The sequence below is a fragment of the Poecile atricapillus genome, chromosome Z, assembly GCF_030490865.1.
Source record: "Poecile atricapillus isolate bPoeAtr1 chromosome Z, bPoeAtr1.hap1, whole genome shotgun sequence".
In the NCBI taxonomy this organism is placed as follows: domain Eukaryota; kingdom Metazoa; phylum Chordata; class Aves; order Passeriformes; family Paridae; genus Poecile; species Poecile atricapillus.
The window spans coordinates 8,618,416-8,645,373 of NC_081289.1; the positions used below are offsets into that span (position 1 = coordinate 8,618,416).

General features: G+C 39.1%; 1 protein-coding gene across 1 annotated transcript in view; it reads left to right on the plus strand.

Annotated features, from left to right (window-relative positions):
- The first annotated feature begins 1,363 nt into the window (after positions 1-1,363).
- LOC131573389 (semaphorin-3A) overlaps positions 1,364-26,958 on the plus strand; it is a 160,848-nt gene continuing 135,253 nt past the window's right edge. Inside the window, exon 1 of the mRNA XM_058827316.1 lies at positions 1,364-1,689. Coding sequence (XP_058683299.1) covers positions 1,578-1,689 — 112 coding nt within the window. The 5' untranslated portion in view covers positions 1,364-1,577. The remainder of the gene's footprint in view (positions 1,690-26,958) is intronic.

A 26,958-nucleotide genomic window follows, 5' to 3' on the forward strand; every position in this document is an offset into this window, starting at 1 on the left:
CAATGCCACAGGCTCTGTCACCATAAAGCGCTCTCATGCTCTGGAAAACCATAGAATGAAATACAGAGGGGTCATCACACTACTTTGACGATGCAAATGTTTTACAAAGGTCGATTACCAGCACTTCTGCCAATACTGCATTCGGAATGTAACACAGGGTACATACCTGTGTAAGACATTACATTCCAAAATACACATTACAGTGACGTTCAACACAGCATGGAGATTTTAATAAATCATCACTCGCAAGAAGGGGTTTGTTCAGATATGTGGGAGTGGAGAGCTTGAGTTTGCTTACATGTTTGTATTTACACCTCCTTAAAGACCTCTGGGGATTTTGTGTTTCCTTTTGTCTAAACAAACAAAAAAACCCACAACTTTATCTAGTTTCATTGAACAAAAATATATTACAATAAACCTGCAGTCCTAGAAATTGTAAGGTTTGTAACACTTTCAACTTAAAAGAGCACTTCAGAGAATATTCCTGTGTAATTTATGAGCCCCTACAGACCTGTCCATGTCTTGAACTGATTGTTGAAGTGGGCTTTACTAGGAATTTCTTTTCCTGAATTGGAGTAGTGCTGGAGGTGGGGAAGGAGGGAGGGTTACAGCAACCTTCCCTAACAAGGCTTTAAAGGCTTCAGCGGTAAAGTTATGCTGATGGGAGACTTTGTTACTTGTTTTTAACTGGGAATAACCCGAAGAGGATTACGCTATGGGCAGGAGCTGTTATTTATGTGGGTGGTAACGTCGTGGGTTGTGTTGTGCTGTTGTTGTTTTTAAAGTGGGACGTGCATCTTTTGATTAGAACTGCAAAATGGTTTAAAAAAACCCAAAAACCCCGAACAACCAACCAAACAAACCCCAACAAACCCAAACCAAACAACACCAACCCCTACAACCTGGACAATGACACGAAACAGCTGGTGAAATGTCTAGCTCCGTGCCTTCCCCGAGCGCGGCGGAGCGGAGGTTTCTGTTCTCTCATCTCTGCCGCGATGTGTTCTTTTTTTTTTTTTTTTTTTCCCTTTTTTTTTTTTTTTTTTTAGCTCCTTGCATGTGCTGTGACAGCCGGGGAAGGGAAGGGGGGGTTCTGCCGGCGCTCCCATTGTCAGGCGCTCCGGGAGCGCGGGCAGCGCCGGTGTCCCCGCGGCTGGCGGAGCGCGGGGCCGCCCCCGCCGCCGGGACCCGCCCGCCGCGGGGAGCGGAGCGGAGCGGGGCCCGCCCCGGCCCGGCCCGGCCCGGCCCGGCCCCTGCCCCCGGCCCGCGCCGCCGCCGCCGCCCGCAGCATGCCGCCCCCCCGCCGCACGCCGCCCGCGCCCGGGGGCTGCCTCCCTTTCCGGCCCGCGGCGTGTGCGTGAGCCACAGCGGCTTCAGGTTGCCCCGGCGGCGGCGGCGAGCGGGGGGCCGGGGCGGCAGCGGCAGCGGCGGCGGGGCGCGGCGGGCGCGGAGCGGAGCCCACCCCCATCACCTGTTACCTCCGCTCCCCAGGTTGCCTGAAGTTCCCCGGCGGCGCCCGGCAGGACGGAGAGCGCCACGGCTGCGGCTGGCGGGGACCCTACAGTGGCTGCTGCAGCATGGGCTGGCTCAGGGGGATTGCCTTGCTTTCCTTGGGAGTATTACTAGCAGGAAGAGTCAACTGCCAGCATGTGAAGAATAATGTGCCGAGGCTTAAATTATCGTATAAAGGTAAGTCTGTTGTTCTCTCTTATTCTCGGTTTTCCTCCGAACCTCTTTTCCCCTTGCCCCGTCGCTCCCTCCCTCCTCACCTTCCTCACTGCTTTTCCTTATCTTCCAAAGGGGAAATTGACATTAAGAGAAATTTCTGAAAACATTTACTTAAAAAGCCCCTCCGTGCTGCGGTACCAGGCAGTTTAAACCCAGACAAAGAAGAGTTAGTTGCGATTGCAGACGAGGACTCCGGATCGTGCCGATCACTGTTAGAGCATTTTGCAGTCTTGTGCTATTTCACCGGACTTTACTCTTCGAAACGATGAGTCGCGTGTGGCCACCCAGCTCACCTCCCTCGTGCTGGGCATGCAGTGCAACCACAATTCCAGTTCTGGAATGGATAAAGATTTATATATTTATTTTATTTTATTTTATATTTTAGTCATGAAGTGGTTAATTTTCAAGTCATGAATATTCAGTTTGTACAAATCTGACAATCAGATGCCTAACATAAGCAGTAGATGGTGGGTTTGCCAAGAAACTATAAACTGAAAGGAACAGATCAGTCCAGAAAAGGAGGTGAGGACTGCTAGGCACCAGAAAATGCTGCGTATGGATGTTTAATGCAGTGCGATGTATTTGAACCGGGGTTGTTTTCGGTGTAGTCTGATGTGTGTCATTAGAGATCACAGGGAAGGTGTAACTGAAGAAAGAGAGCTGTGAGATTACGTTTATGTTTGAAATTGTGTAATGCCACTCACACTGCAGTTGTCAGTAATTAACTTTTGTATAATAGTGCCAGTATTAAAGGAGAACAGTGAAGTAGGCAGGCTCTTCTCTTTATCAGCATAGTTCCACACTAAGTACATTTTCAGAAGAATTCATCAAATCTGGAGAATGTACAACTGGGAAAGAAGTTGAAAATGTAAGAGCTGTAGAGTGTTTTTTTAAACGGAGAGCTATACACCTAGGTGCATACACATCTCTCTGAAGAGCTGCCTCCTCATAATTCTCAGATTATTGATGGCTGAGAGAAGGAGCTGCAGCTACGGTTCTGAAAGGAGAGAGGAGAAATAACACACTGCTTCTACAGAGGGGAAAAAGAGAACATGTGTGTGCATGCCTGGTCATAGATGTCAATCTCAGTTTACAGCTTAGTGTCAGTACATCTCTTGCCAGTAGAAATATGTTTTCCCTTCTTTTTTCATCTTTGTCATGCTGCAATTGAGAGGGGGGGAAAGTCCTCTCTGATACAGGGCAAGCGTCATTTTCACACTCCAGATGAAATAAAGAATTAAGCACCTGCAAAACTTGGATGCTCTGTGAAATCAATGCATGTGCTAGGTTTTCTTAAAGAACACATACGTGCATATTTGTGTGTATTTAAACTTGAAAATCTATGAATGAAAAGAACAATTTAAGGGGTTTGGAGTCCGTTAATGAGAAAAAAAATTGTATTTAACACAAAATCGATTATTTTGAGTAATTGAGTCTAAAGAGAGCTTCTACAATAACTGTATGTCATGCCAAAAACTCATTAAAAAACTCTTAATTGCATCCAAACTTCTACAATTTTACTGATACTCAGATTAGTATATAGAGGCATAAATGCTATAAAAATAACCTGGAAAGGGGTTTAATGGCTAATTAATTGTTGTTTATTTTTTTTCACCCTTTTAAAGTTTATCTGTGGCTCAAGTCTGCTACCCCTGCTCATACTGGCTAAATGCACAGAAACTAATTTCAAAGACTTGCCAAATGTGACTGATGGTGGTTTTCCTTTTTTCTTTTCTCATTTTTCTCTTGGTTTTTTTGGGATTTTTCCAGCCCATTGGTGCTGTATCTGTGGACCCTTTGAAAAATATTTTGCTACTCTGCCGATTGGTTGTTTTCCAGTTCTGCTCTTGCTGGGATAAAGAGTCTAATTTTCATCTTTTAAAATATCAGATATCGAATTTTCCTATATGGTGAGTTCTATATGAGCAAAACAGGAAACGAGCTGAACACCAAAACTTTTATACTTGGTGGATCGTTGTGCAGCAAAAATGAATTCAAATGGTGAGCAATCCTGTTTCCTATCTAGTGAAGACAGTACATGTGTACTTAATCCAAAGCAAGTTGAAGTCTGAAGACTTACAGGAATTCACACTGTAGCCTTTGATTCATATATTTGACTTCAAATATGTGTAACTCTAAAAATCAGATCAGCCTGCTCACATGCTTCATGTTAAGTACCGGTGTAAATGCTTAGCCAGGTCAATAGGAGGCTGCTGCTGCGCTGATCCCCAGGTATGGGGGTATCGTTATTAGTCAGGGAAGACTTAAGCCTTATCAGCTGGTTCTTTTCCACACAAATTTTGTTTCCAGCACAGTACTCAGTGCACAGATCAATGTTAACACCTTGCGTAGGAACATCCTTAAAAGCTGTGGGTATTGAAAATACATCTTTTAGGCACTGACAGAATACCTCACGTGCTAATACTTATCTCTCTGGATATACTTCACCGCCATGTGACTATGTGATACCAAGTGATTCATCTCTATTTAAACTGCTTGCAAGTAGAAAAAGAAGCTACTCAGTTACTTACCCATTTCTCATCTCTATGAACAGATGTGGTTGAATAAAATAAACTTATGATATTGACAAAGAACCCCCAAACATGCAGGGTGAAAAGAACGACCCAGGTGACTTCACTTTTCTGTGACCATCACTGTGCTTTCTTTTAAAACATGTGCTTGTTGTTTGTCTAAACAAATACCTTGGAGCTAATTGTTGGTGCTTTATTTCAAAAGAAAATCAAGGATGTATTTTAACTTCTAGTTTGTCTCAACTAATTAGATGTCAAACATAGTTAAAAAGCTCAGGCATTTGCTTTAAAAGTTGGCAAAATGAGTCATGAAGGGTTAAATCCTGCCGACCTTGATTTCCTATGGTCACTTGCTTTCAAAAGGCCTAGCATTAGTTCTGCCATTTCTCCAGTTGCTGGACAGAAGTTTTGGTGAGCTCCTGTTCTTACTTCCTCTTAACTTCTTGTTGTTCAGTCTTGCAGAAGATTAGAAGCATCCTACGGGCATGGTATGGATAGGAAACGGCAGAGAAAGTGTATAAATGTATACATTAAGGCCACATCTGTGATCTGAAATCTGCTTATTGTGAAGCAGAGTTCTGGTTATTTGGTTTACATCACCTTGATTCTGCTGGCATATTAAAGAAAGGAAATTTGAGAAGAGCAGTAGGGAAATCCTTGTCCATCTGAAATCTCTGGTAGAGCTCCTGTTCAGTAGCTTCTGGGTTTTGCTCTGTACTTTATAAAGTTTCGAAGCATTTTCATCTTTGTACATGGATTGGAAAGGTTTTACTCAGATGATACTCATCTCCTTATTTCAGTCAAAAGGAATTAATATGATTTAAAGCCTGATCCAAAGTTCATTGAAGTCACTAAGTGCTGGATCATAGCCTAAATGTGGTAAAACCAGCCATAAAACAGAAAGCTCAGTTGAGTTCTTCAACCACTGAGCTCCTCCTTTTTGTGTCCTTCAAAGCCTTTGTGTCCTTGTTGTAGAGTAACAAGAAATGTCATTGTTGATATATCAAAAGTATAAGAATCTTTCCTTAAAGAGTGTAGGGGGCTTTATTCTTGCCTTTTTTTTTTTTTCTTTTTCTGTTTGTTGTGGTTTTTTTCTAATCTCATTGTCTTCAATTCTGATGTCGGTTGTAGGTCTCTATATTGTGTCACCAGGTCACAGATTCTGTTCAGGAAACTCCTATTGAGCAGAGTTCTCAGAAAGATGGTGATCAAGTTGAGTGTGCAAAGTTTAAAACAATAAATACAGCCTTAAGTCCAGATGGATTTCTTGTATCATTTATTGTTTTGTATTTTCTTTTGCTGTCCTCTGTATGGGGCGGTAACAGCACAAACAGAGATGGGACCTTTAAATATAAACTAATAAGCCAAATGAGAGTTTCCATTAACAATTCCTTGATTTGCAGATTTTTTTCATAAAACAACCCTGATTTTTGCCTCCACATGAGTAAATCTTGTCAACCCAACTTTCTCAAATCCATCTGTCACGTCTTATTTTTCTATTGAAAATTACTAAATGCTCTAAGTATGTTTTGCAAGAGTACATGTGTGGTTCTCCTTTGTTATTGTTGCTCAATTGGATACATATTACTTGAGAAAAAAGTAAGTGGAAAAGCATTGCACACAGATTTAGCTCTATTACTCCCTGGCTTCAATTCAAGCCATATTAAAAGTAAGTGTCTTGTTTAAAGTTGCAGTGATAGTGACAACTACTCCATCCTTGATGTGCAGTTGATTTACAATTTTATAGCATGGGTTTTTATCCAGATGAAATCCTGGCCCTAGTGAAAGCAATGGCAAAACTTGTCTGTTTCAATCTGTCCCACATGGGGTGATGAGGGAGGAATGGCACCACACTGAATTACCTGTATGTACACTAATGTAAATATGATACCTGGCTTTTAGTTTGTTCACTCAGTCTGGTTGTAGTTGATGACCTGCTGGTGGGTTTGATTGTGGTTTTTCCTTTCCTTCAAACTTTATAACTCACAATTCAATACCTCTGCAAATATTGGGAAAGCAGGACAAAGTGAGAGAAGGAAATGGGGAGAGAAATATTGGCAAGGGAGCCTGTTTCTCTTGAGGTGGGACCAGTATTGGAGTTTGTCTCAGATTTCAAGGTATCTGCTTAAAAACCTTTGCTTAAACTGTCTTGTAAGAATACTGTCTGAGGGCAAAGCCTTTCTGACATGCCTGAAAGGGAGAGAGCAGCCCTGACTTAAGAGGACTTCCGTAGTGAAGGAAAGTGAATCAGGGACATTTGCATCTCTACCTTCCACTATTTGTGACAAAATTTCTGCACGGCTCCAGCGCTCTCAGACCTCCCAGTTCAGTCAGTACAGGAGGCTGCAGGACAGTGAAGGTACCAGATGCATCCACAGCCACTTCAGCTTTTTATTTATTTATTTTTTTTTCCCCACAAATGAGTCCTTCAGGGAAGATCTGTGTGTTGGTCTTTCTGTCGATGGTTGATTGGGGTCTTCCCAAGCCCTGGGACCTCTCAGGGAGATGGTAGGACTACCCTGCACCCTGCCAGGCTCTGACTGCCTCACAGGCTGACAGGAGGGAGAGGCTGATGAGGGAAGTGCCTAAGCTCAGATCTTGCCTATATAGGGAAATTTTCAGCTAGCTAATTAGGGCCTGAGACAGGCAGCGTAATTGGAACAAGGAGGGTGAAAACCTACCTCAACATTCTCGTTTTGCATTTCCAACTTTCCCATTTAATTCCAGTGGAAAAAGTGGTTTCTGAATTACAGAGCCTCCCTTTTCTGCGAAGCTGGAGTTCTCTATAATTATTTTTACTGTACGGTTTGCAAATGACTGAATTATTCATGGAAGGTGCTGTATTGACAGCCATGGAAACTCTACTTTTTTTTGCTGTAGACAAGGTGTGCAGCACTTTCTTGTATAGTTTGTAACAGCACCTTTAAAACTCTGACCTAGTGGGGAATTTAAATATCCATAGTTACACTGAGCTCAGTGAATCTTCTGATACGTGAAATCTGCCTTAAAATTTCCTTCTGTTCTTGAAACTTTTGGTCAGGACTGAGGTACCTATCTGTTTGCCTAGGGTTTTTTCAGGTGTATACTTATTCCACAACATCTAGCAAAGCAGTATTTAAAATAAGAAACCCTTTCATAGCAGGTTGTTACAATCTAAATGTTTTTGTTTTTTTATAATGATCTCTCCTGCATACGAGTCTGCATGCACAGAAAGCATTTCCATGGAGTTCCAACCTGAAAAGAAACCATGAAATGATTGGTATTTTTAATTCATTCTTTTTTCTTGGAAGTGTTTTTCAGTTTTAATTTATTGCATTGCTATACTGTGATCCTTTTAATATGATTTTGGTTTGCTTTATCACTGATTCTGCATGTGGCCTTTAATGACCACAGCTGCTGCTAGAGAATCTTCATTTACTTCCTCTGGCCCACAGACTTTTCCCTCATGAGCATACCTGGAACACAACAATGGAAGCACCTGCAATACAAAGTTGTTCCAGTATTTTCAACATTTTCTTCATCAGCTGGAGCCTGAGTTGACCCCAGTTCAATCTGAAGCAAAATCACACCTTCACCTGAGGCAGTGCCCAAGCGACTGAGAAGAAAACAAATCCTTCTAAGTGGTGTCAATGGTTGTGACATTTTCCAGTTGTTTGAAAGCTAAAAAGGGTAAAATTGTTTTCAGGCTCCCACACACTTATTTTTAAGCAAATGTGTGGGGTGGACCCTGGGAGCTCTATGTTAAACTTTTAAATGGAGGTATTGTAACCTGTTATGGTGCTCTTGTTAACTGAGGTTACATGTAAAAATTGTTGCTGCTGCTGTGCTGGTGGGCAATTCAGCGAATTCCTTCCCTTGCAGGATTAAAGCTCCCTTCAGAAACGTCTGCAAGTTCTCGGTCCTCCCACATACAGCCTTCATATAGGTTAGCTGCTCTCTTCCAGTAACAGCTGTGGATAGTGAGAATAACTGTGGGGTAATACTTTTACTTGACTTCTCCTATTTTTTCCAAGTGGGATAGTGTCTGAATATACAAGAGAGAAAAGGATGGCTACAGCTGTTGAGAACATCAGACATCTTAAGAGTCTTGTAACCTTTCTCTTGCACCAAAGGAGGTTCTCTGTGGTGTCTTTTTCTTTGTGACTGACAGTCAGTTTAGGCTCTTTTCACTGTCAGGGGGAAGGAGAAGTACCTCCAGAGAATTAATCTTGGGTTAGGCAGACTGAATGAGATTTTAAGGGTGCTCATAACTTGTCATTGACTGTAACAGGAATTAAGCTCTTTGTTCATTTATTTAGTTTCTTTCTCTCTGGGAATGTATCAAAAGAATTAATTAAGTGCCATGGAAGAGTGTAGGCTGTATTCCCATCCAAATCTTCCTAATTTAATCAACTTTTTTTGCCTAAATAAGTATTTAAAGCAGTGTGAAAATTAAGCTGATTAACATATGACCTCAGTATCTGTGATCTTGAGGTCACCTGTGACTCTTGTCTAAATTTGCACCAAACTTGTAATATGGAGAGAAAGAAACAGTACTGCTACATTTTTCATAATTTTAAAACAATTACCTAATTTACTTCTCACGTTTTCCATGTTTCTCCTCCTTAATAAGCTCATCCCAAATCCAGTGACACATCCTGGAAGTGACTGTCTGGGGCTACAGAGCTTTACTGATTTAATGGCTTAATCATTTAGAGCTTTCAATAAGCTGTCCCCTGGCCAGCTCAATTACCTTCTGAATGTTTCTGCACTTTAAAGAGAAAAACATATTCAAGATTCAATTTCATGGAGCGTAGTTTGCAAATAAAAAATCCATGTGTATATGTGCAATTCAAAGGATAGGTGTCATGACCCCAAGTCTACACTTTTTCAGCTGAACTATTTCAATAGTGAGAGTGGGATGAAACGTAATTTATTAATTTCTAAAAATGCTAAATAGAGCTAAAGCTACAGTTTGAGCGATTCTTTTCTCCCTTTGGGGATTACAGATCCCCCTTGAACTAGACATATCTACAGCAATCTGTGAAATGTGTGAGCACTACTCTGTGTCACGTCCAGTTTTCATCCTTTGCTGTTTGATAGCCAAACACAGTAAAGTCAGAAGTTTTTGCCATTCTTCTAATGTTTTAAAGTTGTTTGACATTTATTGGGCTGCCTGCTTATCTCTCCAGCTGGATGTTGCAGAAACTTTAGAAGTGAGCAGTCAAATAAAATTCTCATCTCTTATAAATATTTTCATGCAAAGTTGGATCTTGCAGGGAACAATCTGAAGAATGAAGTAGTTATTTGCTTTCATCTATCTTGTGGAAGGAGGAAAAAGAAAGCTCTCCTTTACACCTCAGTCTAATGAAGCAAAGCTCATGTTGGTTCTGAAGGCCCCTCTTGGCTGCTTTTGAAATTCCAGCCTTGTATGAGAAAAGAACACAGAAAAGCTTGGTGAGATAATTTAAAGGATTTGGAGGATTTTCGAGGGGGATGGGTTGGTGGCCTTTTCTAGAGGAATCACATGATAAATACAGCTCACAGGCATCTGAAAGAGCTGCAGAGAGTGCAGGGTACAGCTTTCATCTCCAGATGATGCTGGAATGGCAATAACTCTCCTTTGCTGTACACAGATCCCACATGTAGCCAAGGCACGGAATGAGGTCCCTTAAGATGAAGTGGTGATTTCAGGATGTTAATATTACTTTGACTTTTTAAATGGATTTCCTGGTGGAACTTCATTACTTTCTCATGAATGTGTAGTCTGAAATGGTTCTGACTCCTAAGGAAGCTCTTTTTCTCAAAGCACAGCAAAGGTCGTATCATAAGGACTAGTGTTGCTCTGTAGTATATGCAGGCCAGCTTTGTCTCCCCTCCACCACACCAGGTTCTTTCCAAGGTCTCCATCCTCCTAGGCCCATGTGATAAATCCAGTTCCTGTCAAGTGATAGGAGGGACAGCAGAAATGATGTCTGGGAATCTGGGAAAAACAATTTTATCTTCAAAATTGCATTTTCCCCTACATTCACTTCTGCTAAAGCAGATGAATGACTCTATCAAAACTTCTTGCGCTGATGGCCTTGTAGACAGCATCACAAATGTATTCCTGAGGTACCTGCAAATTGCATAGTTAGGAAATTGCTTCATTCTGAATTGCTGCTCTTCCAAGAAGTGACAAGAGTCCACCCAACCAGACCAAATATATATTTAGTTGTACAGGAAGGTGTGGTAGCATTTTCAAAGAGCTCTAGTTGGCACTTCTCTGCAAGGTCACAAACATCAGCAAAGCAGTATTCTAGGGTGTTGGCTGTTGGGTTATCAGTATGGTAAACATCAGTCTATATTTTTGTTCCAAATGTGTATCCCTAGATGTTCATTCTCTAGCTGTAAAAACTGACCTGCAACAAGTTGGCAAGCAAGATTTCATCTCAAGTGAAAAGATTCAGGAATTTGTTAAAATTGAAGCTATTTTCATAGCTCACTTTAAAAGAGTTTTATGAAGTAAAGTATTAACAACAATATTATATGTTGAAAATTTTGCTTTTCTCTGGAGCCTGTAGTATTGAGATCAAAAATTACATACATTTCTAATACTAATTGTTCAGACTTTTTTTTTTTCTTATCTGTAATGGGAAACTACTGGATATTCAACTTCTTTTTCTTGCATCCTTTTACAATTTTGTGTTTTATCATTCTTTAAAACTGCATTGTGACTCACTTTGCTATTGGACAATAGTCATAAATCAGGAAAGTTTTGTTAATCTCACCTACATTACCTATAAATGGAGGTTAGACATTAGCATAAAGCCAGTACCACAGCTGATGATACACAGGAACTCTGTACTGTAAAGAGAATCAAAGAAAGTACCATAAATGTGAAATCCTATTAATTCCTTGGCTCTTTGTCAGCTTCTTCACCTGTAAAGTGGTATTAAGTGATTTCATGAGGAATTGCTGGAGGTCAGAGAATTGCCATGCTTATTCAGAGCAGTATCCTACTCTCAGAATAATCCCATTAAGGTGTGTATTCAAAGTTCAGTCAGAACTTATTTTTGATCAACATAGAAAGACCCTTAAAGTGATTATAATAGTAATATTCACAGCTGTGTATGCCTGTGACATGAAACACATCCCTATTATCCAGAAAGCATTTTAATTCCATTTGGATATTCCAGATAATTTTAGACAGGAGCCCTTCCAAATATTTTTTTGGAGTATCCACCTCTATTTCAAACTAAACACACTGTGAGGGTGATTACAGATGGCTCTGGAGAAGAGCCTTTGTGTTTAGTCTTTGCAGTATTGTCTACCCATAATGTGTGAGTAGTGGTGAGATTCTGGCCAATTTCTCTGAGTTTAAGCTAGGTTTTTTTTTTTATTATCATGGCTGATAGTCATATTTTAAAATTCAGAGGGAGTAAAAAGTGTTTTGTTTTTTTTCTTGTGCTTATCAGACAAAACTAAAACCTCTAAAAACCAACTAAAACTTGGGGCAATTTCTCCCTTTCTAATCAGTCTGAACATACCTTACCAAGCCACTGGTGCTAAACACTCCCTGGCTCATTCCAAGAATGAGTCTAAGAATCCAAGAGATTCTGGACAAAAACCTTCACTTTCTTTGGTCACACATTCTTTTTTTTCTGACTTTCCATGCCCCAAATGTTCCCCAGCCTTCTCCAGGATGAGGGCAACCTTTCCTAGACACTTGGGGAAGTATTCAGTAATCAGCTGAGTCAGTTATAATTGCCTATCATTTGTGACTCACTCACTGGAAAACTGTTGCTTGACAGCCCTAGTTCAAACCTAATAATGAGGATAAACTGCTGTAATAAATTCATAAGTAGAATTTTGCATCTTAGAAAGATTCACATCCTCATTCCTAAAAAAAAGTAGGAAAGCACCTGATCCCTTTGTCACCCTGGCCTATGAAAATAAAATTGGTGTTTCCTATATTCCACATACCTTAAATGCAGCATTTAAATATTATCTTCAGTGAATTATCTCAAGGAATGTTTTTCTTTGCTTTTATACTTCCTCATGCCACTTACATGATGTAATTGTTGTTTTGAATAGCATTCTTTTTCCATAATAAGCTAACCATTTTAATGCCATTAATTAAGAAATACAAGAAAAATACAAGTTTTTGTGTGATTTTGATGACTTTTGAACTTCATACACAAGTTTGTAGTTTAACATGTTAAACCATGGTGTCTTACTTGAACACATGCTACCTAGTTTTCTTACAGTTTTGCAGGTGCTAGAAGAGCCAAGTTCAGTTCTTGAGGCTGGCAAGCCAATCAGCTGAGAGCAATGGAAAAGGTCCTGTTTACTGGTGTCAAAAAGCTTTTTCATATGTTTTCAGAGAGACAAATGTCAAGTGTCATGTGTATTACTATTCTATGTTAGAAATTTTAAGCAGTCATGAACTATTCTGGTGTAAACCAAATGTAACATCATAAGTGTGACTGTAGTGCTGCATGTTTAGACCCCTGATTCTGCTAATTGACATTTTACCAAAGAGAATGAGGACATGTCTGAGCAATGCAACTTGTAGCTTTTTAATTTCTGTAGCTGGGACCATAAACAGCCCCTTAAGGTTGTTTCTCATAACTGCCACTTTTAAATTTTTTTCTGCCAGTATGTAGGAATAGGATAAATACTGAATTTTGTTTCACTGTAGGTTCACCCCCATTACTATGCATAGAAACTATTTTACCTTACGCCAGACATATGGAAGTGATCAGTGTATGTAAATTGTATGAGAAGAGGTGAAATACAGCTTTCTAGACAAGGCAATGTGTACTTGCTTCTGGTTATAAGATACTGAGAGCACCCCAGAAAAGACTTTAAGTCTTAAGACAAGTTTCCCTTTAAAAGTAGCAATTGGCGAGAGGGTTGAATAGCGAGGATTTTTAATAATCAACATGAAAGTACAGTTTTGTCCTGAGCTGAACTGCCCAGTCAGATCTCTTGGACAATGGGGTTTAAGAGGCAATTGCTTGCATGTGCAGGGCCAGACCATGGACCTCCTTCTGAACTGTTCTACAACCCACTGTGCTCAGTAGTAGAAGTCAAGTTTCTTCAAAACAGGGTTTAACTGGCAGGGCCAGCTTACATGTCTGCTTTTCATTTTCCTCCTCTGATGTCATGGTGCCCACAGTGCAATGACTTGAGCCTATTCTAAAAATCAGGTTTTGAGGGGCTGAGTTATTTTCTGGGTTCTGGGTGACCACAGGAGGAAACACCAAGAGCTTAAGTCAGTTATACTTTTCAAATATGTTTTAAAGTTACTGTCCCCCAGATGGTGACTAAGAAATCAATACTTATTTTATGACTAATAGGCATTCACTGTGCTCCCCAAACTTTCCATTCCAATAAAGTTGGATTTTTTTTTCATATTCAGTATTGCAGAATAAGAAACTAATCTAGAGTCTGGCAGGCCTTTATTCTAAGGCACTGTCATATCTTTCATTCTGAGTTGAAAAATGGACAGATCATTGGGTTTCACAAATGTGTGGAGGAGCTGTCAAAGTTTCCATTTGCATGTGAATGGTCAGCTGAGGTAGGAAGGGGATATGTAAATAATTCTCTAGCTAGCTCCTGGCAAAGATCATTGCATTTCAAAGTACTGTGAAAAGCAGCACCATAAAACTTTAACCTATTCACTGGTATGGAAACTCCCACACCTTAAATTGATCTGCTCTAATAATGACCACTTGGGGAAAATGAATCTTAAAAAGCAATATCAGATCTCCAAGTACTATACATTTTCTGCTTCTTTTAATATTTCATAAAAAAAAAGCTAAAAAAGCCACTCTTCCTTCTCCCCCAGTGAGGGGGGGGAAGGGAAAAAGCCACAAGATCCAAGCAGTAAGCAGATGTAGACCTTCATTGAAAATCTGGCAGATAAGTGTGATAGGAGTGAAAGAAATGTAAAGGATTTGAGTATTATTCTGTATTATGTCAGTATCTGACCCAGGAGGCACCCAAGAAAATCATTACTTTAATCTTCCTTACAAACTGCGCAGCATTTCACTGTTCTGTTCTGCTGCTGTAATTCAGGACATGCTCAGCTAGATAAAGCTGAATGTTGTAGTTTAAAACCAAACATGTCCTTCAAATTACACAATTGTTCATGTATCCAAAAAGGCAAAAAAGTAAAAGTAAACAGTAGAAAAATGAGGAACACAGAGTAAAACAATATCTTAATAGGCTCAGAGTCAAATAGTTTTCGACATATTTTATTGTGCCTCATATCTGCTTAGATAGAATTGGCATGTGTGTATATGGACAGACAATGATTTACTAAACCCTTTATGCCTGAAGCAGCTCCAAAACCTGTGATTAGACAGGCACAAGGACTAGAAAAGTTTCCAAAGTAAATTTCACCTCCAAAATTGATACTGGTTATGTACCTACCCCTTAATAATGAGATAGCTTGGGATTGTTGTTGTAGGTTACCAATATAATTTCCCTGGTACTGTTTTGTAGTCTCTATCTACTTACTTAAAATACCATGATTAATTTCATTCAATCTCCATATTTCAGAAAATAACTCATGTTACCCCTGTAATCATTTACAGCACACCCTTTCTCACAAAGCTTCTGTGCACCTATTTGGTCTGGTTACACTGTTCCAAAAAAAACTACAAAGTTAAATGCAATTTAATTCACTAGATTTTAAAAGGGCAGTTATTCAAAGGCTCTGGGATTTGCTCTATCACATAATATTCCTGTAATGAAATTTGTCTTGGTATTTACCAGGAGATTAAAAACAACAACAGAAAAGGACTGATCTAACAAACTCCTGCTCACTTGAGAGTAGTCCTTTTGATTTCAATGTACCTGGTACTTGTGGTGTGAAGTGCCCTTTGGAGAGGCTATGCAAGTTATTCTTCACTTAGAAAATAATCAACAAATGAACCTAAGCAATTGTAGGGATCACTTGAAATTTTTGAGCTCTGCCCATTTAATGGGAAGAAATGATGCAAAAAACTGTTCAAAATGTAGTTCTACTCACATGGAAGTTTTAGTTCAGTAATAATCCCCTCTTGATCTGTCTTATCCGATGTTTCCTCTGTGCTCTACCACAAGAGGAGCATTCCCTGCCTTGCTGTGGTTCTTTGTATCGTCATGTCCGGTGGGATGCGGTATCAGTTAAAGTCACTATGAAAGGCCCTTAGTCTGGTAGATATTTGAGTATTAATATGAAATGTGATCTGGTTTTTTTAATGGCCAGGCAATTTTAAACTGCGTATTTGAGGAAAGGAATGTCATATCTTATTCAAGCTCTGTTCCATTTTCCCTATTAACGGGTCTTTCCATTAGACCCTCTGTGTGACTGTACATGGAGCACACATTAGGCAGTTCTGCTGATTCAAGCACAGTAACTTTTGATAAAGTATTACCACAATATTGGAATATGGAATGCAGCAGTTCTGTTTCAATAACCATTCTCAATCCATCACAAAAGGGCACTGCATTGTGGAAACTATCCTTTACTGGAGTATTACTTATTTATTGTAGCTATGGCTTCAGGCACTTTGAGTAAAAGTTGCTCTGACTGCTTCTCACATGAGCTGGTTGGAGAGAGCCCGGGAGATCTCCCCACAGCAGGAGACTCCAGAGCTGCTTTCCTGCCACTCCAAATAGCTAACGCTAGCAACTGAGCAAGGAATCCCTGCTCCTTTTCAAACATCAGTCTGACAAAGTGGGACAGCGAGCACAGGGCCATGTGCTCCCTCACCCCAGACATCTCAATGGACTCTCAGTGCTCTTCGCAAAACAGCAAGAGGAATCTCAAATTGCAGCCACTCAGATGTAGCCACTTGTGTAGACACTTCTATTACCCTAAAATTTATTGTGGTCTGTGTCACATGTTAAAGAAATGCAGAAAGTCTAAAATGCAGTAGAGGGTATTGAGGGAATAAAATTTTTCATGTTTTATGATAGGTATACATTTAAAGAAGGAAGCAAAAATAATGTTTTCTATTAAAAATAGGAGCAGAAACCATTTGTGGCATAGAATCCAATAGGAAACACATTTATACAACTTCTGGTTGTGGTGCAGTTGTCTGTGAAGTTCTTCAGTAGGCTGCAAGGGGCATCAATTTAATTAATGGGAGCTGTTACTTAAATTATGTTAGCAATCAGTGAACAACCCACAGAGTAGCTCATGAGTAAGTCTATGATGTCTTGGAACAAAGGCACCCTAATGCTTCCCTAATGCTGGCCATGGATGATGTTGGAAGGCGAAAATTGCATTATATGTTACCATACATGCAAGATATTCGTATATAAAAAAGGCCATGTGCTGTAATGGAGCCCCTGAGCCTGTTCAAATGATAGCTAAAGGACATGTGACTGCCAGACATCTGTACAAAACTGTCAGCCCAGTGGGGTGATGGAGCACATCACCAGGGTACGTGGAGTCTAAATGCAACATGAGAAACTTCTTCCTTCTGTTTTGTCCTACTGAGACCAAAAGCTCTCTTCCACTTCATTGCTCTTGCAAAGGGATTTTTTTGGGTCTGGCTAGGCTCAGTCTATCCCTCTGTGATGCCAAGCAGAGGGAAGAAACTTACCAAATTCTGAACTGTGGAAATATCCTTAGGTGCATGCATACATTTACCTACACAATGTATACGAATGTGAAGTTATTTACACACCCATACTTGGCCCAGATCCACAGACAGTGCAAAATTACACCACACCCGGCTGCAAGTTATTTTTAGCTCCTCCTCAATGTAAATGTCTAGTTCATAATTAAGTTTCAAAATAATGAATGATGTGTTTTGTGTTTCAGTGGGTATAAACGTTTGCGTTGCATAGTGAATGATTTAAGCATGAAAGGTCTTGCATTCCTAAATCTGCTACAGAATGTGGGTGGGAGGTGGATCTTTGCTCATACCAGGAAACAAAGACTGAATGAATATTTGTCAAGATGTTCCATCAAGGCAGTGTTAATGTTAGTTGAAGATACCTTGTGGCAAGACTGACAGCTTGCTTGCTGTAAAATTTTCTGGAAACAGGGGCATTTTAGTATTTATAAGGGGTGTTAACAGTGTTGATACTGTAGCCACCCAACCGTGAGCCTTGTGCAGTAGGCAGTTAATTAAGCCAGAAATGAAGGAGATCAAATGCTATTAAACCACCCCCTCAAAAAAATAAAACAAACCAAAAATCAAACCAAACCAAGAAACAAACAAACAAAAAAAGTCCAAGCCCCAAAGAAAGCAGTAACAAACCTAAACTGATCTAAAACCCCCCACCTGAAAACCCAGCACAATTTTCTCTAGCTTTGACATAAGGGCTGCCAGGAATTAAGTCTTCTCTTGTCCTCGTGTTCTTTCCTTAATCATCTGTGGCTGGTCTTCGGTATTAGGGTGGCTTCCTCATGAGGCTGACTTTTGGCCTGTGATGGATATCCCTGTTCTGATGTTCCCATCTCCAAGATCAGCACGGACATTTTGCCATAAGTTCAAGGTTTGTGCTCAGTCCTGCACCTAGAGACGAGATGATCTCCATGTACACCTGCTAAAGAACAATTGCAAGACCAAAGGAAGAAAAGTAAAATCAAGAAAGAAAAGGGAATAAGGGAAGAAAGAGTAATAAGAAAAAATAAAGAGTTGTTTTCTTCAGCAGTGTCCATATGTCTTAAACTGGAATTGTAGTGGAATGTTATCCTTACGTGCATTGAAAAAAAACAGTACAAAACAAAAGCCACAACAACAACAAAAATCCCAAGGAGAGCTATTTCTAATAAAAACATTACTCATACTAGGATCATAGCCCTGACCTTACATTTATTGGCATAAATGTGAATTTATAAAGCTGTGTGGATGTTTGCCATATGCAAATCCATCCATCCATAAATCAGCATACAGACTGGAGACTGCACAGCTGAAGTGCCTGTAATGGTAAATGAAACCTTTCACCACCAGGTCAAATGCAGTTCAGCATATGTGGTAAATGGAAAAGCACTATCATAGAGGAATTGATCTGTGGTGTGTGTGAAACAAGTGACTGACCAGTTCACACTGCTTACCACCACAACTGGCTGCCCACGTCAGAGCTGGCAGATAAGTTGGAGCTGCAATGGCAAAGCAGTGAAGCAAACTGGCAGAGAATTTGCCTTATGGGACTGTCTGGTAATGTATTACAAGGATTAGGCAGGCATTTTTCATCAAAATGAATTGTCAATGAAAAAGGAAGTTTCCGTTTAATCCAAATTTTCCACCAGTTCTATCCAAATGAAAACATTACTTTGTACTGTGGTGCTGATAATAAGACATATAATGTTATATTTATCTGACATTAACCTCTGTGTGTTCAGGGTAGCAGCAAGGTTTGTGAAAGCTTCATGTGGTTTTCCTGCTTTCTTGCCCATTCTTTTCTGAACAGGACAGTTAACACCCATTAAAATCTTTGAGAGTGCTCAGAAATCAGCATGAGGATTATATGATAGCAGGATAGTGAAAAACATGTAGCTCTGTCTCAAATCCTGGCCAAGAGGTCCAAGTCAGGGATGAGGCAGCTTTATCATTTGTATAAGGTACAGTTCAGTGTCAGAGGGTGCCATGTGAGACAGGACACACCCTGAAGCATTTCCAGGCTTTTTGGGATATGACTTGGCCACAGCTGAACTGTGGAGTGTATTTTTTCCCCCTTACAGCTTAAGGAAGTTGGACACCCTGACCAGAACAAACATAGATAAAATGATAAAAACTGAAAGTCACACATTCCTGGATTCTTTTTCCTAACTTTCCTGAGAAGTTCAGCATTTTGACTGTTTGACTTAATTTGAAAACAGATGTTGGAATATTGTAATTTCCCTTGAGACAAAAAAAAAAAAAATCCTTACTTTTCTCAGCTTTCCTTATTTCTGCTATGAAACCATGTTGTCACAGAGAAACAGTGCTTTGTAAAGCTCCTATGTGAGTTGTGAAGCTCCAAACCAGCTTGACACATTCAGCTATGTGTTAATGTCAAAACATAGTTCTCAACATTTATTGCAGCTAAAACAGCATTAAAAAATTATGTCTGACTCTTTGATATAATTTAATATGTTATTTTAAAAATGGGTATTGTTACTGGTTATAGTTTGCTTAACAGAAAAATTGCTCTACTTTTAAAGAATAAATCTTTTAAGACATTGATAAGTTGAGATGTGTGTTCACCTTCACATTTCAAGGATGTTAATAAGGCAAGGAAGATTGGTCTTGTGAATGGATAGACGTTCTTCAGTTTCAGGATCTTACTCAAACATTTTAAGTAATGTCAGACAATATCCTTGTGCCTCAGCTTCTAATCTGTCCAGGCTTTTTGTACATTGTTTTATTTTCAGTGACATTGTGGGTGTTTTGAAGGCAAGGACTGTGCTTTTGCGCAATGAAATTCTATCCAGACTTTTCAGAACAAGTAGTGCAACTGATAAATAACAGAATTATTTAGTTCAAGGCTCAGACAAACATCTAAGCACTAGGAAAATAACTTACTCTTGCTTTCTGGTATAAAGAAATTAAAAAAAAAAATAAAATGGAGTTAAAAAAAGTCTTTGAAAATTCCTTAACAGTATAATCAGATTAATTGCACAAATTGAAGAAATTTAGTTATTTTAGCAACTTTAGTTGCACTTGTCATCTGATACCATTTTTTCTGCATTGTTTTTGCCACTGAGAAGTGAATGTCTTTAGGAATCTATGCCTTATAGGGGGAGGAAAAAAATTGTGGTTTTAATTAAAAAGGTCATTTTTCCTACTGTCTTTAAGATTCTTTGTGATAATGCCATTACATGTAAAATGCAAAAGCTGACAATTTTCCTCCTCAAAAATTTTCCCTTACATGTCTTTTTAATGTTATGCAATTCTCTGGATATAAAGGCTGCAAAATTATTCAAGTTTGTTACACACATACATTCATTCCAATATGAAGAAATATGTCTTACATTTCTGGTGAGGAGAAGCAGTTCCCATTTCATTTTGATTGGTGCTAAACACTTTGTGCATTCTCTTTCTTTCCTCCCCCCCCCTTTTTTTTTTTTTTTTAATTTTTATTTTAATCTGTGGTTTCAGGTGTAGTTTGTCATATCAGTCGACTGGAACATTATAGATTATCAGGGGACTTTCAGGTGTCACACAAGAAGAATGACTGTTTTCCAAAACAAGCTGTGCAGTCCTCTAGGTTCTGGCATAGATGAATATGTGAGTGTTACTAGGCATAGAAAACAGTTCTGAAAAGGTAATCCCATGTTGAATTTGAATGTTAAGGAAACCATCTACTCATTCTGAGGGGCTTAACCTTTCTTCAGGAGGTAAGTCTGGAACAATGGTCATTATTTACAGAAGGTTTCATTTATTTTTCATAAGGAATACAAAACCAGAATTTCTCATGTGCTAGAGTTGCTCCTTCCGTGCTGTAAGTACATATTGCCATTGTTGATTCATTCAAATACAGATTATTTCAGTAATAATAAGTGACAAGTTATGTGTTATTTTGAAATAACACACATTATGGTTCACATCATGTCTTCAGAGACCCGAGCAATGTGTTGTTTCACATTGACAAATGCTAGAAAGTGTTTGCACTTATGAATAAAATATTCTCCACGCATCTTGACTTTCAAGTGTGCTTTGTGCAAGAGCATTAAGATGTGGCCTCATCACAGGCATCCTAAACCTCTGTCACCTCCTGCCTGAATTACTGCCCTCCCTTCTGTGACATTTGTTGCAAGCTTTTGGAAAAGCATCAGTGGACTTTGATCAGTCCTTTAAACTGGTTGTGCCTATGCCTTGGTCCATTTGAGGTTCTGGATGGGATTCAAGTCCTCCATATTGTTCTTTGGAGGTGTAATCTAAAGCCTATTGAATTCAGTAAGAATTTTCCTACTGATTTTGGTGCCTTGCAAACCAGGCCACCATCTTTAGTTATAGCTGATGTTCCAACATGCCTTCTCTTTCTGAGCTCAACCCCAAGAGCTTGTCTTACCTGCAGAGACAGCCCAAGGTGTGACACTGTTTGCTTCCCTGGGCTTTCTGACAAAATCTTTTAGGTGATACATCAACAGCTATGCAAGCTGTAAAGTGCTTTAACATACGGGAATGATGCAAGTGCCAATTTTTGCACATTCGCTTGCCAGCTAAACACAGCACTTGGTTTGGTCCCCTGAAACTGAGCTATTACCTGTGTGTGACAGCTGAAAATTAAGAATGGTAACATAAAGCAGTGTAGGACCTGGTGTTACACAAGCTACCTCAGGCCTGGAGTGAGCTGTGTTGTGTCACTGTGACTTTTGTTAGACTGCTCAGGATGCTGCAAGTCTGCTGGGCTTGCTGCTGCAAGCATGGCCAGTGGAGCCTTTTCCATTGGACTGCTGGCAAATTTGTTCTCACACAAGAAATATCTAGGACTGTATTTTGTAGCAAAATCCAGAAAAAATGTGAATCAAATCATCGGCACATCTTTTCCAGTTCCAGTGCAATTTACCTCCTACATAATGTTTCGAATATAGAAAGTATTTCAAGAGGAAAATCTCACATGGATTAATGTTTATTGGTTGCCAAGGCAATAGTTTGGAGACCTCTCTAGCACAAAACAGATAATATTATAAGCAGAAGTAGATTAGTATGAGGAGAAAATTTATTGATGTTAGGGAAGACAATGCTCTGAGTGTCTGTTATACCTTTTAGAGATCGTATTAATTTTGATTCGGTCAGTTTTCCACTCATTGACATACTTCTGTGCTGTTATTTGAATGTCAGGAGAAATTAAATCGCCCCATGAAGGCTGGATGCCACTGTGTAATGGAAAACAGTGTTTCTGTGTGGAAAACCTGACAGTCCATTTAACAAGTCAGCCCTAAGGTAGGCTGGGAGCTGAGATGCTGTCGAAATAATGGTCATGCCAAGGTCATACTGTGACTCCTTAGGAGACATGCAAAAAGGACAAAACCACATTAGTCCTGAGTTATTAAAGTCATGAACAGGCAGAAACTAAAAAAGCCAAACTGAACTCAATCAAAACTAAAAAAAAAAATAATGATCAATCTATTTTAATTATGAGGAGTAAAATGTAAGGCACGTTATCAGATGCAACAGAGATTGAAAGCTGACAAAAAGCACTTGTTATATAAAGATGGAAAATAAACTGAGAATTTCTGTATTTATTTATTGCTAGCAAATTGTGTCTTTAAAATCTCTTCTGTAATCATAAAAGAGCATCAGTATACTGAACATTTCCAAACCAAATAGGACCAGAGACCTACTGAAAGAAGGCATCAAGACAACATTCACTCTGAATCGTTTCGAGCCTAGCAAGAGGTTACAAGGGCATTTCTGACAGGGATGGGAGCTGTATCCTGCACAGTTCTGTTCCAGAATACATCTGTACCAGCTCTTCCTCCCTTTTTTATAGCCTCCCTACCGTCATGATCCAATTCATGTTATAGGAGAAGGTGTAAAGTAACCATGTTCCTTTATAGCTGAGCATCCCTGACTCCTTGCCAATTACTGCTCAGTTTTGTCTCTGCCATTGTACCTCTGCAGCTTTCTTTACCATTCTTCTAAGCAAAGTCAGGACAAAGTGATAATGAAGTTTAGATTCTTTGATTGACTGATTTCAAATTATATTCGGTTTTATCTATACCCTTTGATATTTCTAAAGCAGCTCAGAACCTCAGTTTTTCAAAGGTATCTTGTCAGCAGAAGTGTTGGATGTTTAACACCTTTGAAAGTACTGTCTTTTGAAAGACAAACCATATCAAAATAATATTGTTCATTCATCCTTTAAAAGTTACGTGTTCTTCTCATCTCTGCCCCACATTATACATTTTTAAAATCATGTCCATAGTTCATAGATCAGTTTTAATCAGATATCCCAGTACTCTCTGTACCTTCTAGTGTATATATATGCATGTGCGTATTCTAATATATATATTATAAAGTGAGATAAAAATGTTGCAAGTGCATTATATTGCAATGTCTCCTGGATACTAGAGAGAGATAGAAACAAAAAGAAAAAAAGAATAAAATAAAAAAAGAATCTTCCACCTTTTGCCAGAAGTCCTAGCCAAATTTTCAGATTTTGAAATATTCTTCTTCTCTTTTTCTTCTAGTAGTTTCTTTTACTTGCCGTAGTGATTTTCACTGACCTGAAGAAGTAGGACATACCAGTTTTTTATATTTTTCACTCCACTGGATCAGAGGGCTGCTAATTTCTCTTGCCATGAGATTCTATTTACATCTCAAGTAGGAATTTTCTGTCTTGTCATCTTAATTATTTACCTGAGAGACTTTCAGGTGATATCATCTCACTGCCTTCATCAGAGAGATCTGGCAAGGTGCTAATGTTGTCTAGCATTTTCCAAGGATGATGCACAGACAGTATCCTTACAGAGTCTAACACATTTTGATATGTAATTGTCAGAGAACTCAGATATGGGATGCTTTCTAACTCAAGAACTGAAAGCTTTACAAATTTTATTCCATACAGAGGTTTCTTAATTTTTCATTACTGAGGTCCCCTACTCCTCAACTGCAATTATGTTGCACCAGCAGGTGTTTGTTTTCTCCTGCTGCTTCTGCCCCAGATGAATTCGGATTTTTTCCCTGGAATGTGGGGGGCTGTTTCTGTTTCCATTGTGGGTTTAGGTCAAGGTCCTGTTTGGTTCATATCTGAAGACAGTGGCACCAGACATGTGCTGAGGTTAGAAGTATTTGCACTGCATAACCCAGATGTCCTGTCCTTAATCACGATACTTTTGTTAGAGGATCCTCCCAGCATGAATGTCTGTTATGGATTATGACTACTCGTTGTTTTTGCTGGACAAATAAGATGAGTATGAAGGTCACAAGGATTCCAGACAGGCCTGCCAGGAGAAACCTGCATATTGCAGTGTTCTGGGAAAGCAGTTTGATTCAGGATCCACTCAAGCCACTGTTAAGATCCTGTGTATGCAGTGAACATTGTGTTTTCTTGCATGAGGGGCAGAAAATTACCCTAGAAGTTAGTCTGTCATGCTTGGTAGGAAATGTATATAGGCATGTTACAATATTCCCTGTGATCACAGAACTCCCAGGAAATGTGTGGCATTGTGCCAGCTGCATTTGGTGCAGCTGCAAAATGGACTCAAAAGATCAACCATGAAGTTACCAAGATGGCTCATGCAGTTGTTGGGATGTTTGTGACTACAAAATACTCAAGAATAAGGAACTCCTACTATTCTTTCTGTGAACAGACATGCTGAGCCCAGAGTTTTGGAAATTATTCCAGTTATCTTGTGTCTTCTGGTGGTGTCTGATGTGGTGACTAATGGTGAGGGCTAGCAATACATATGGACTGACATTGATCACCCCATCCCTGTGGGGCACGAGATAGGGAAAAGCAGCAAGAAACAAAATAGAGCACCAGTGATCTGGCCTAAAATATTCTGATGGATGTGAATATAATTTTTCTACATAGGTCTTGAAATAAAATAATTTTTAAGCAGTAAAAATGGGTAGTGTAAACATTAGGAATATGGCTCTATATTGTAAAAACCCATAATAAAGTTAAACCAGACACTGGATTCCCCATATCTCTATTAAAAGCAGTTGCAAAGGGAGTGTATGGGCTTTACAAAAAGAGTTTTCCATAGAGGTTAAAGCAGCAGGCTCTCCGAAGTACAGTACAAGGCTTCAGACCAGATTCCAGGAAGAGCAGCCAAATCTCAACCATGATTTGTACCTTCAAAATCAAATGAAACTTCATGTTTCAACTGTTAAGTGGAGCTAGTGCTACCAGCTCTTCTTAGAACCATGTCTAGAAGCCAAAGGGTGAAAAGTATTGGTATTTTTAATAATAAATTATAACAATAGACATTACAGAGAATTTGTCTTCAGTAACTTAACTAAAATTCTCTTGAGGCACCTACACTGATATTAGACTCTGTTTACCACATAGTGCTGTGGTTTGGAGGAGCACTAAGTTAAAGAAAGAAGAGAACATTGTCATGCCAAGCAATTTACGGTATCTGAAAATTAAATCTCTCTACCACAACTGATAAAGTGCCAAAGTGCCTGTGATCTAAATGCTGATCAGATGACATTAAAAAATGGGAACATTATTACTGAAGAGTTATATAGCTCTTTATAAGGACAAAGTTTGGCATTGTAATTTTACTTCTGAAAATAGAGGTACCTTGCACAGCATTCACATGAACACATCTTACACTTTTTTGTGAAGTGCATTGATTTTTAACAGTAACAGTTTATTGTTTCCAAAGTCTAAAGATATAAACAAAGCAAGATCTTGAGACAAAATAGCTTTTTTTAAAAAAAAAAAAACCAACTAGAAAGATTGGAAAATTATGTTAAGGCTTCAGCCATATACACATAGACCTCCAAATCTGTGGTAAACTGTAAGGACTGTTAAAAAAGAAAAGTATAGGTTTTTGACTGATTTTACAATACTATAAATTTTAGAACATGACTACTAGAATGTCTGGCTTGTGGGTGAAGAATGGAAAGGGTACTTTTTCACTTTTTTTGCATCTCTTTTACATTGCCTTGGATTTCTGTTTTGAATTCATGATGGGATCTGTATTGAAAATAAAAGCTCTAAAAAATAAAGTATAAACCAAAATAATCAGATATGAACTTCAACAATATGAACTTCTTATACTGAGTGTAAGAGCCTATTTAACAGGATTTCTGTTCATCATGCTTTATAATTCAGTGTGATATTGTATTCCATCACCAGCAGCTTAATTTATTTCTTTCACCATCTGCTCTTTTTTTTTTTTTTCATTCTTCCATGCCAAAAATTCAATAGCACTCAATGAGCAAAGTGAAACTATTCTGTATTTCAACTAAACTGGTTTTATGCTGTTGTTATTCAGAATATATTGGCCCATTTCTTACACTGGATTTGTTTAGCTAACCGAGCCTTTTGTTTTCTAAACCTGCAAAATGTGAAACAGTAAATACTGTGTGAGCTATTAGTGCCAGCACTTCTGTAGCCGTTCCTTTATGAGACAAGTATCAGGCCGGTTGTTTTTTAATTACAGGCAATAGCTGAAGCTGAATAAGTGTGACTGTCCTTGCCACAGCTCTATCCAGCCCATCCCTTGCACAGAGCAGGCTGAGCCACTTGCACAAACACAGAGCAGTAGTCAAAGCACTCTCCATGCCAAGCCATGTTAATTTATCACTATCTCAAAATGTCCTCGTGTGTTCCCTGAGCCGCCAAAATAATTATGTAAGTTTTGTGAGCTCCTAGAACTACAACTGTGCTCTCATTAACACCTTCTGTTCCTGTGGAGATAGAGGGATGTACGACACTTCAGAATACAAAGTTTTAGATCAGATCACTTTGCTCAATACAGGACCAAATGAAAACTAAAATCAGTAACACAGAAACTTTCTTGGAGGTTTGAAATAGAGCAGTGGTATGGACCACATCAAGCTGATGTCTGTCCATTTGTGATAGGTTTACATAAAGGGTTTCATGCCACATATTGCAAAGAAATGATGGAAAATTAGTTTGGAAACTTTCCTTTGGGACTTCCAAACTGTGGTTGCTGTTATGGTCTAAATTGGAATATATTGGACCTAGGTCATTTAACCATTCATGTCGCACTACAGTATTTAAGCTGGGTTGGATATTAAATACTATAATCTTAATCTTGGTGCTCCTTTCACATAACATGATGCCATTAAATTTCACATCATGGTATCTTTAA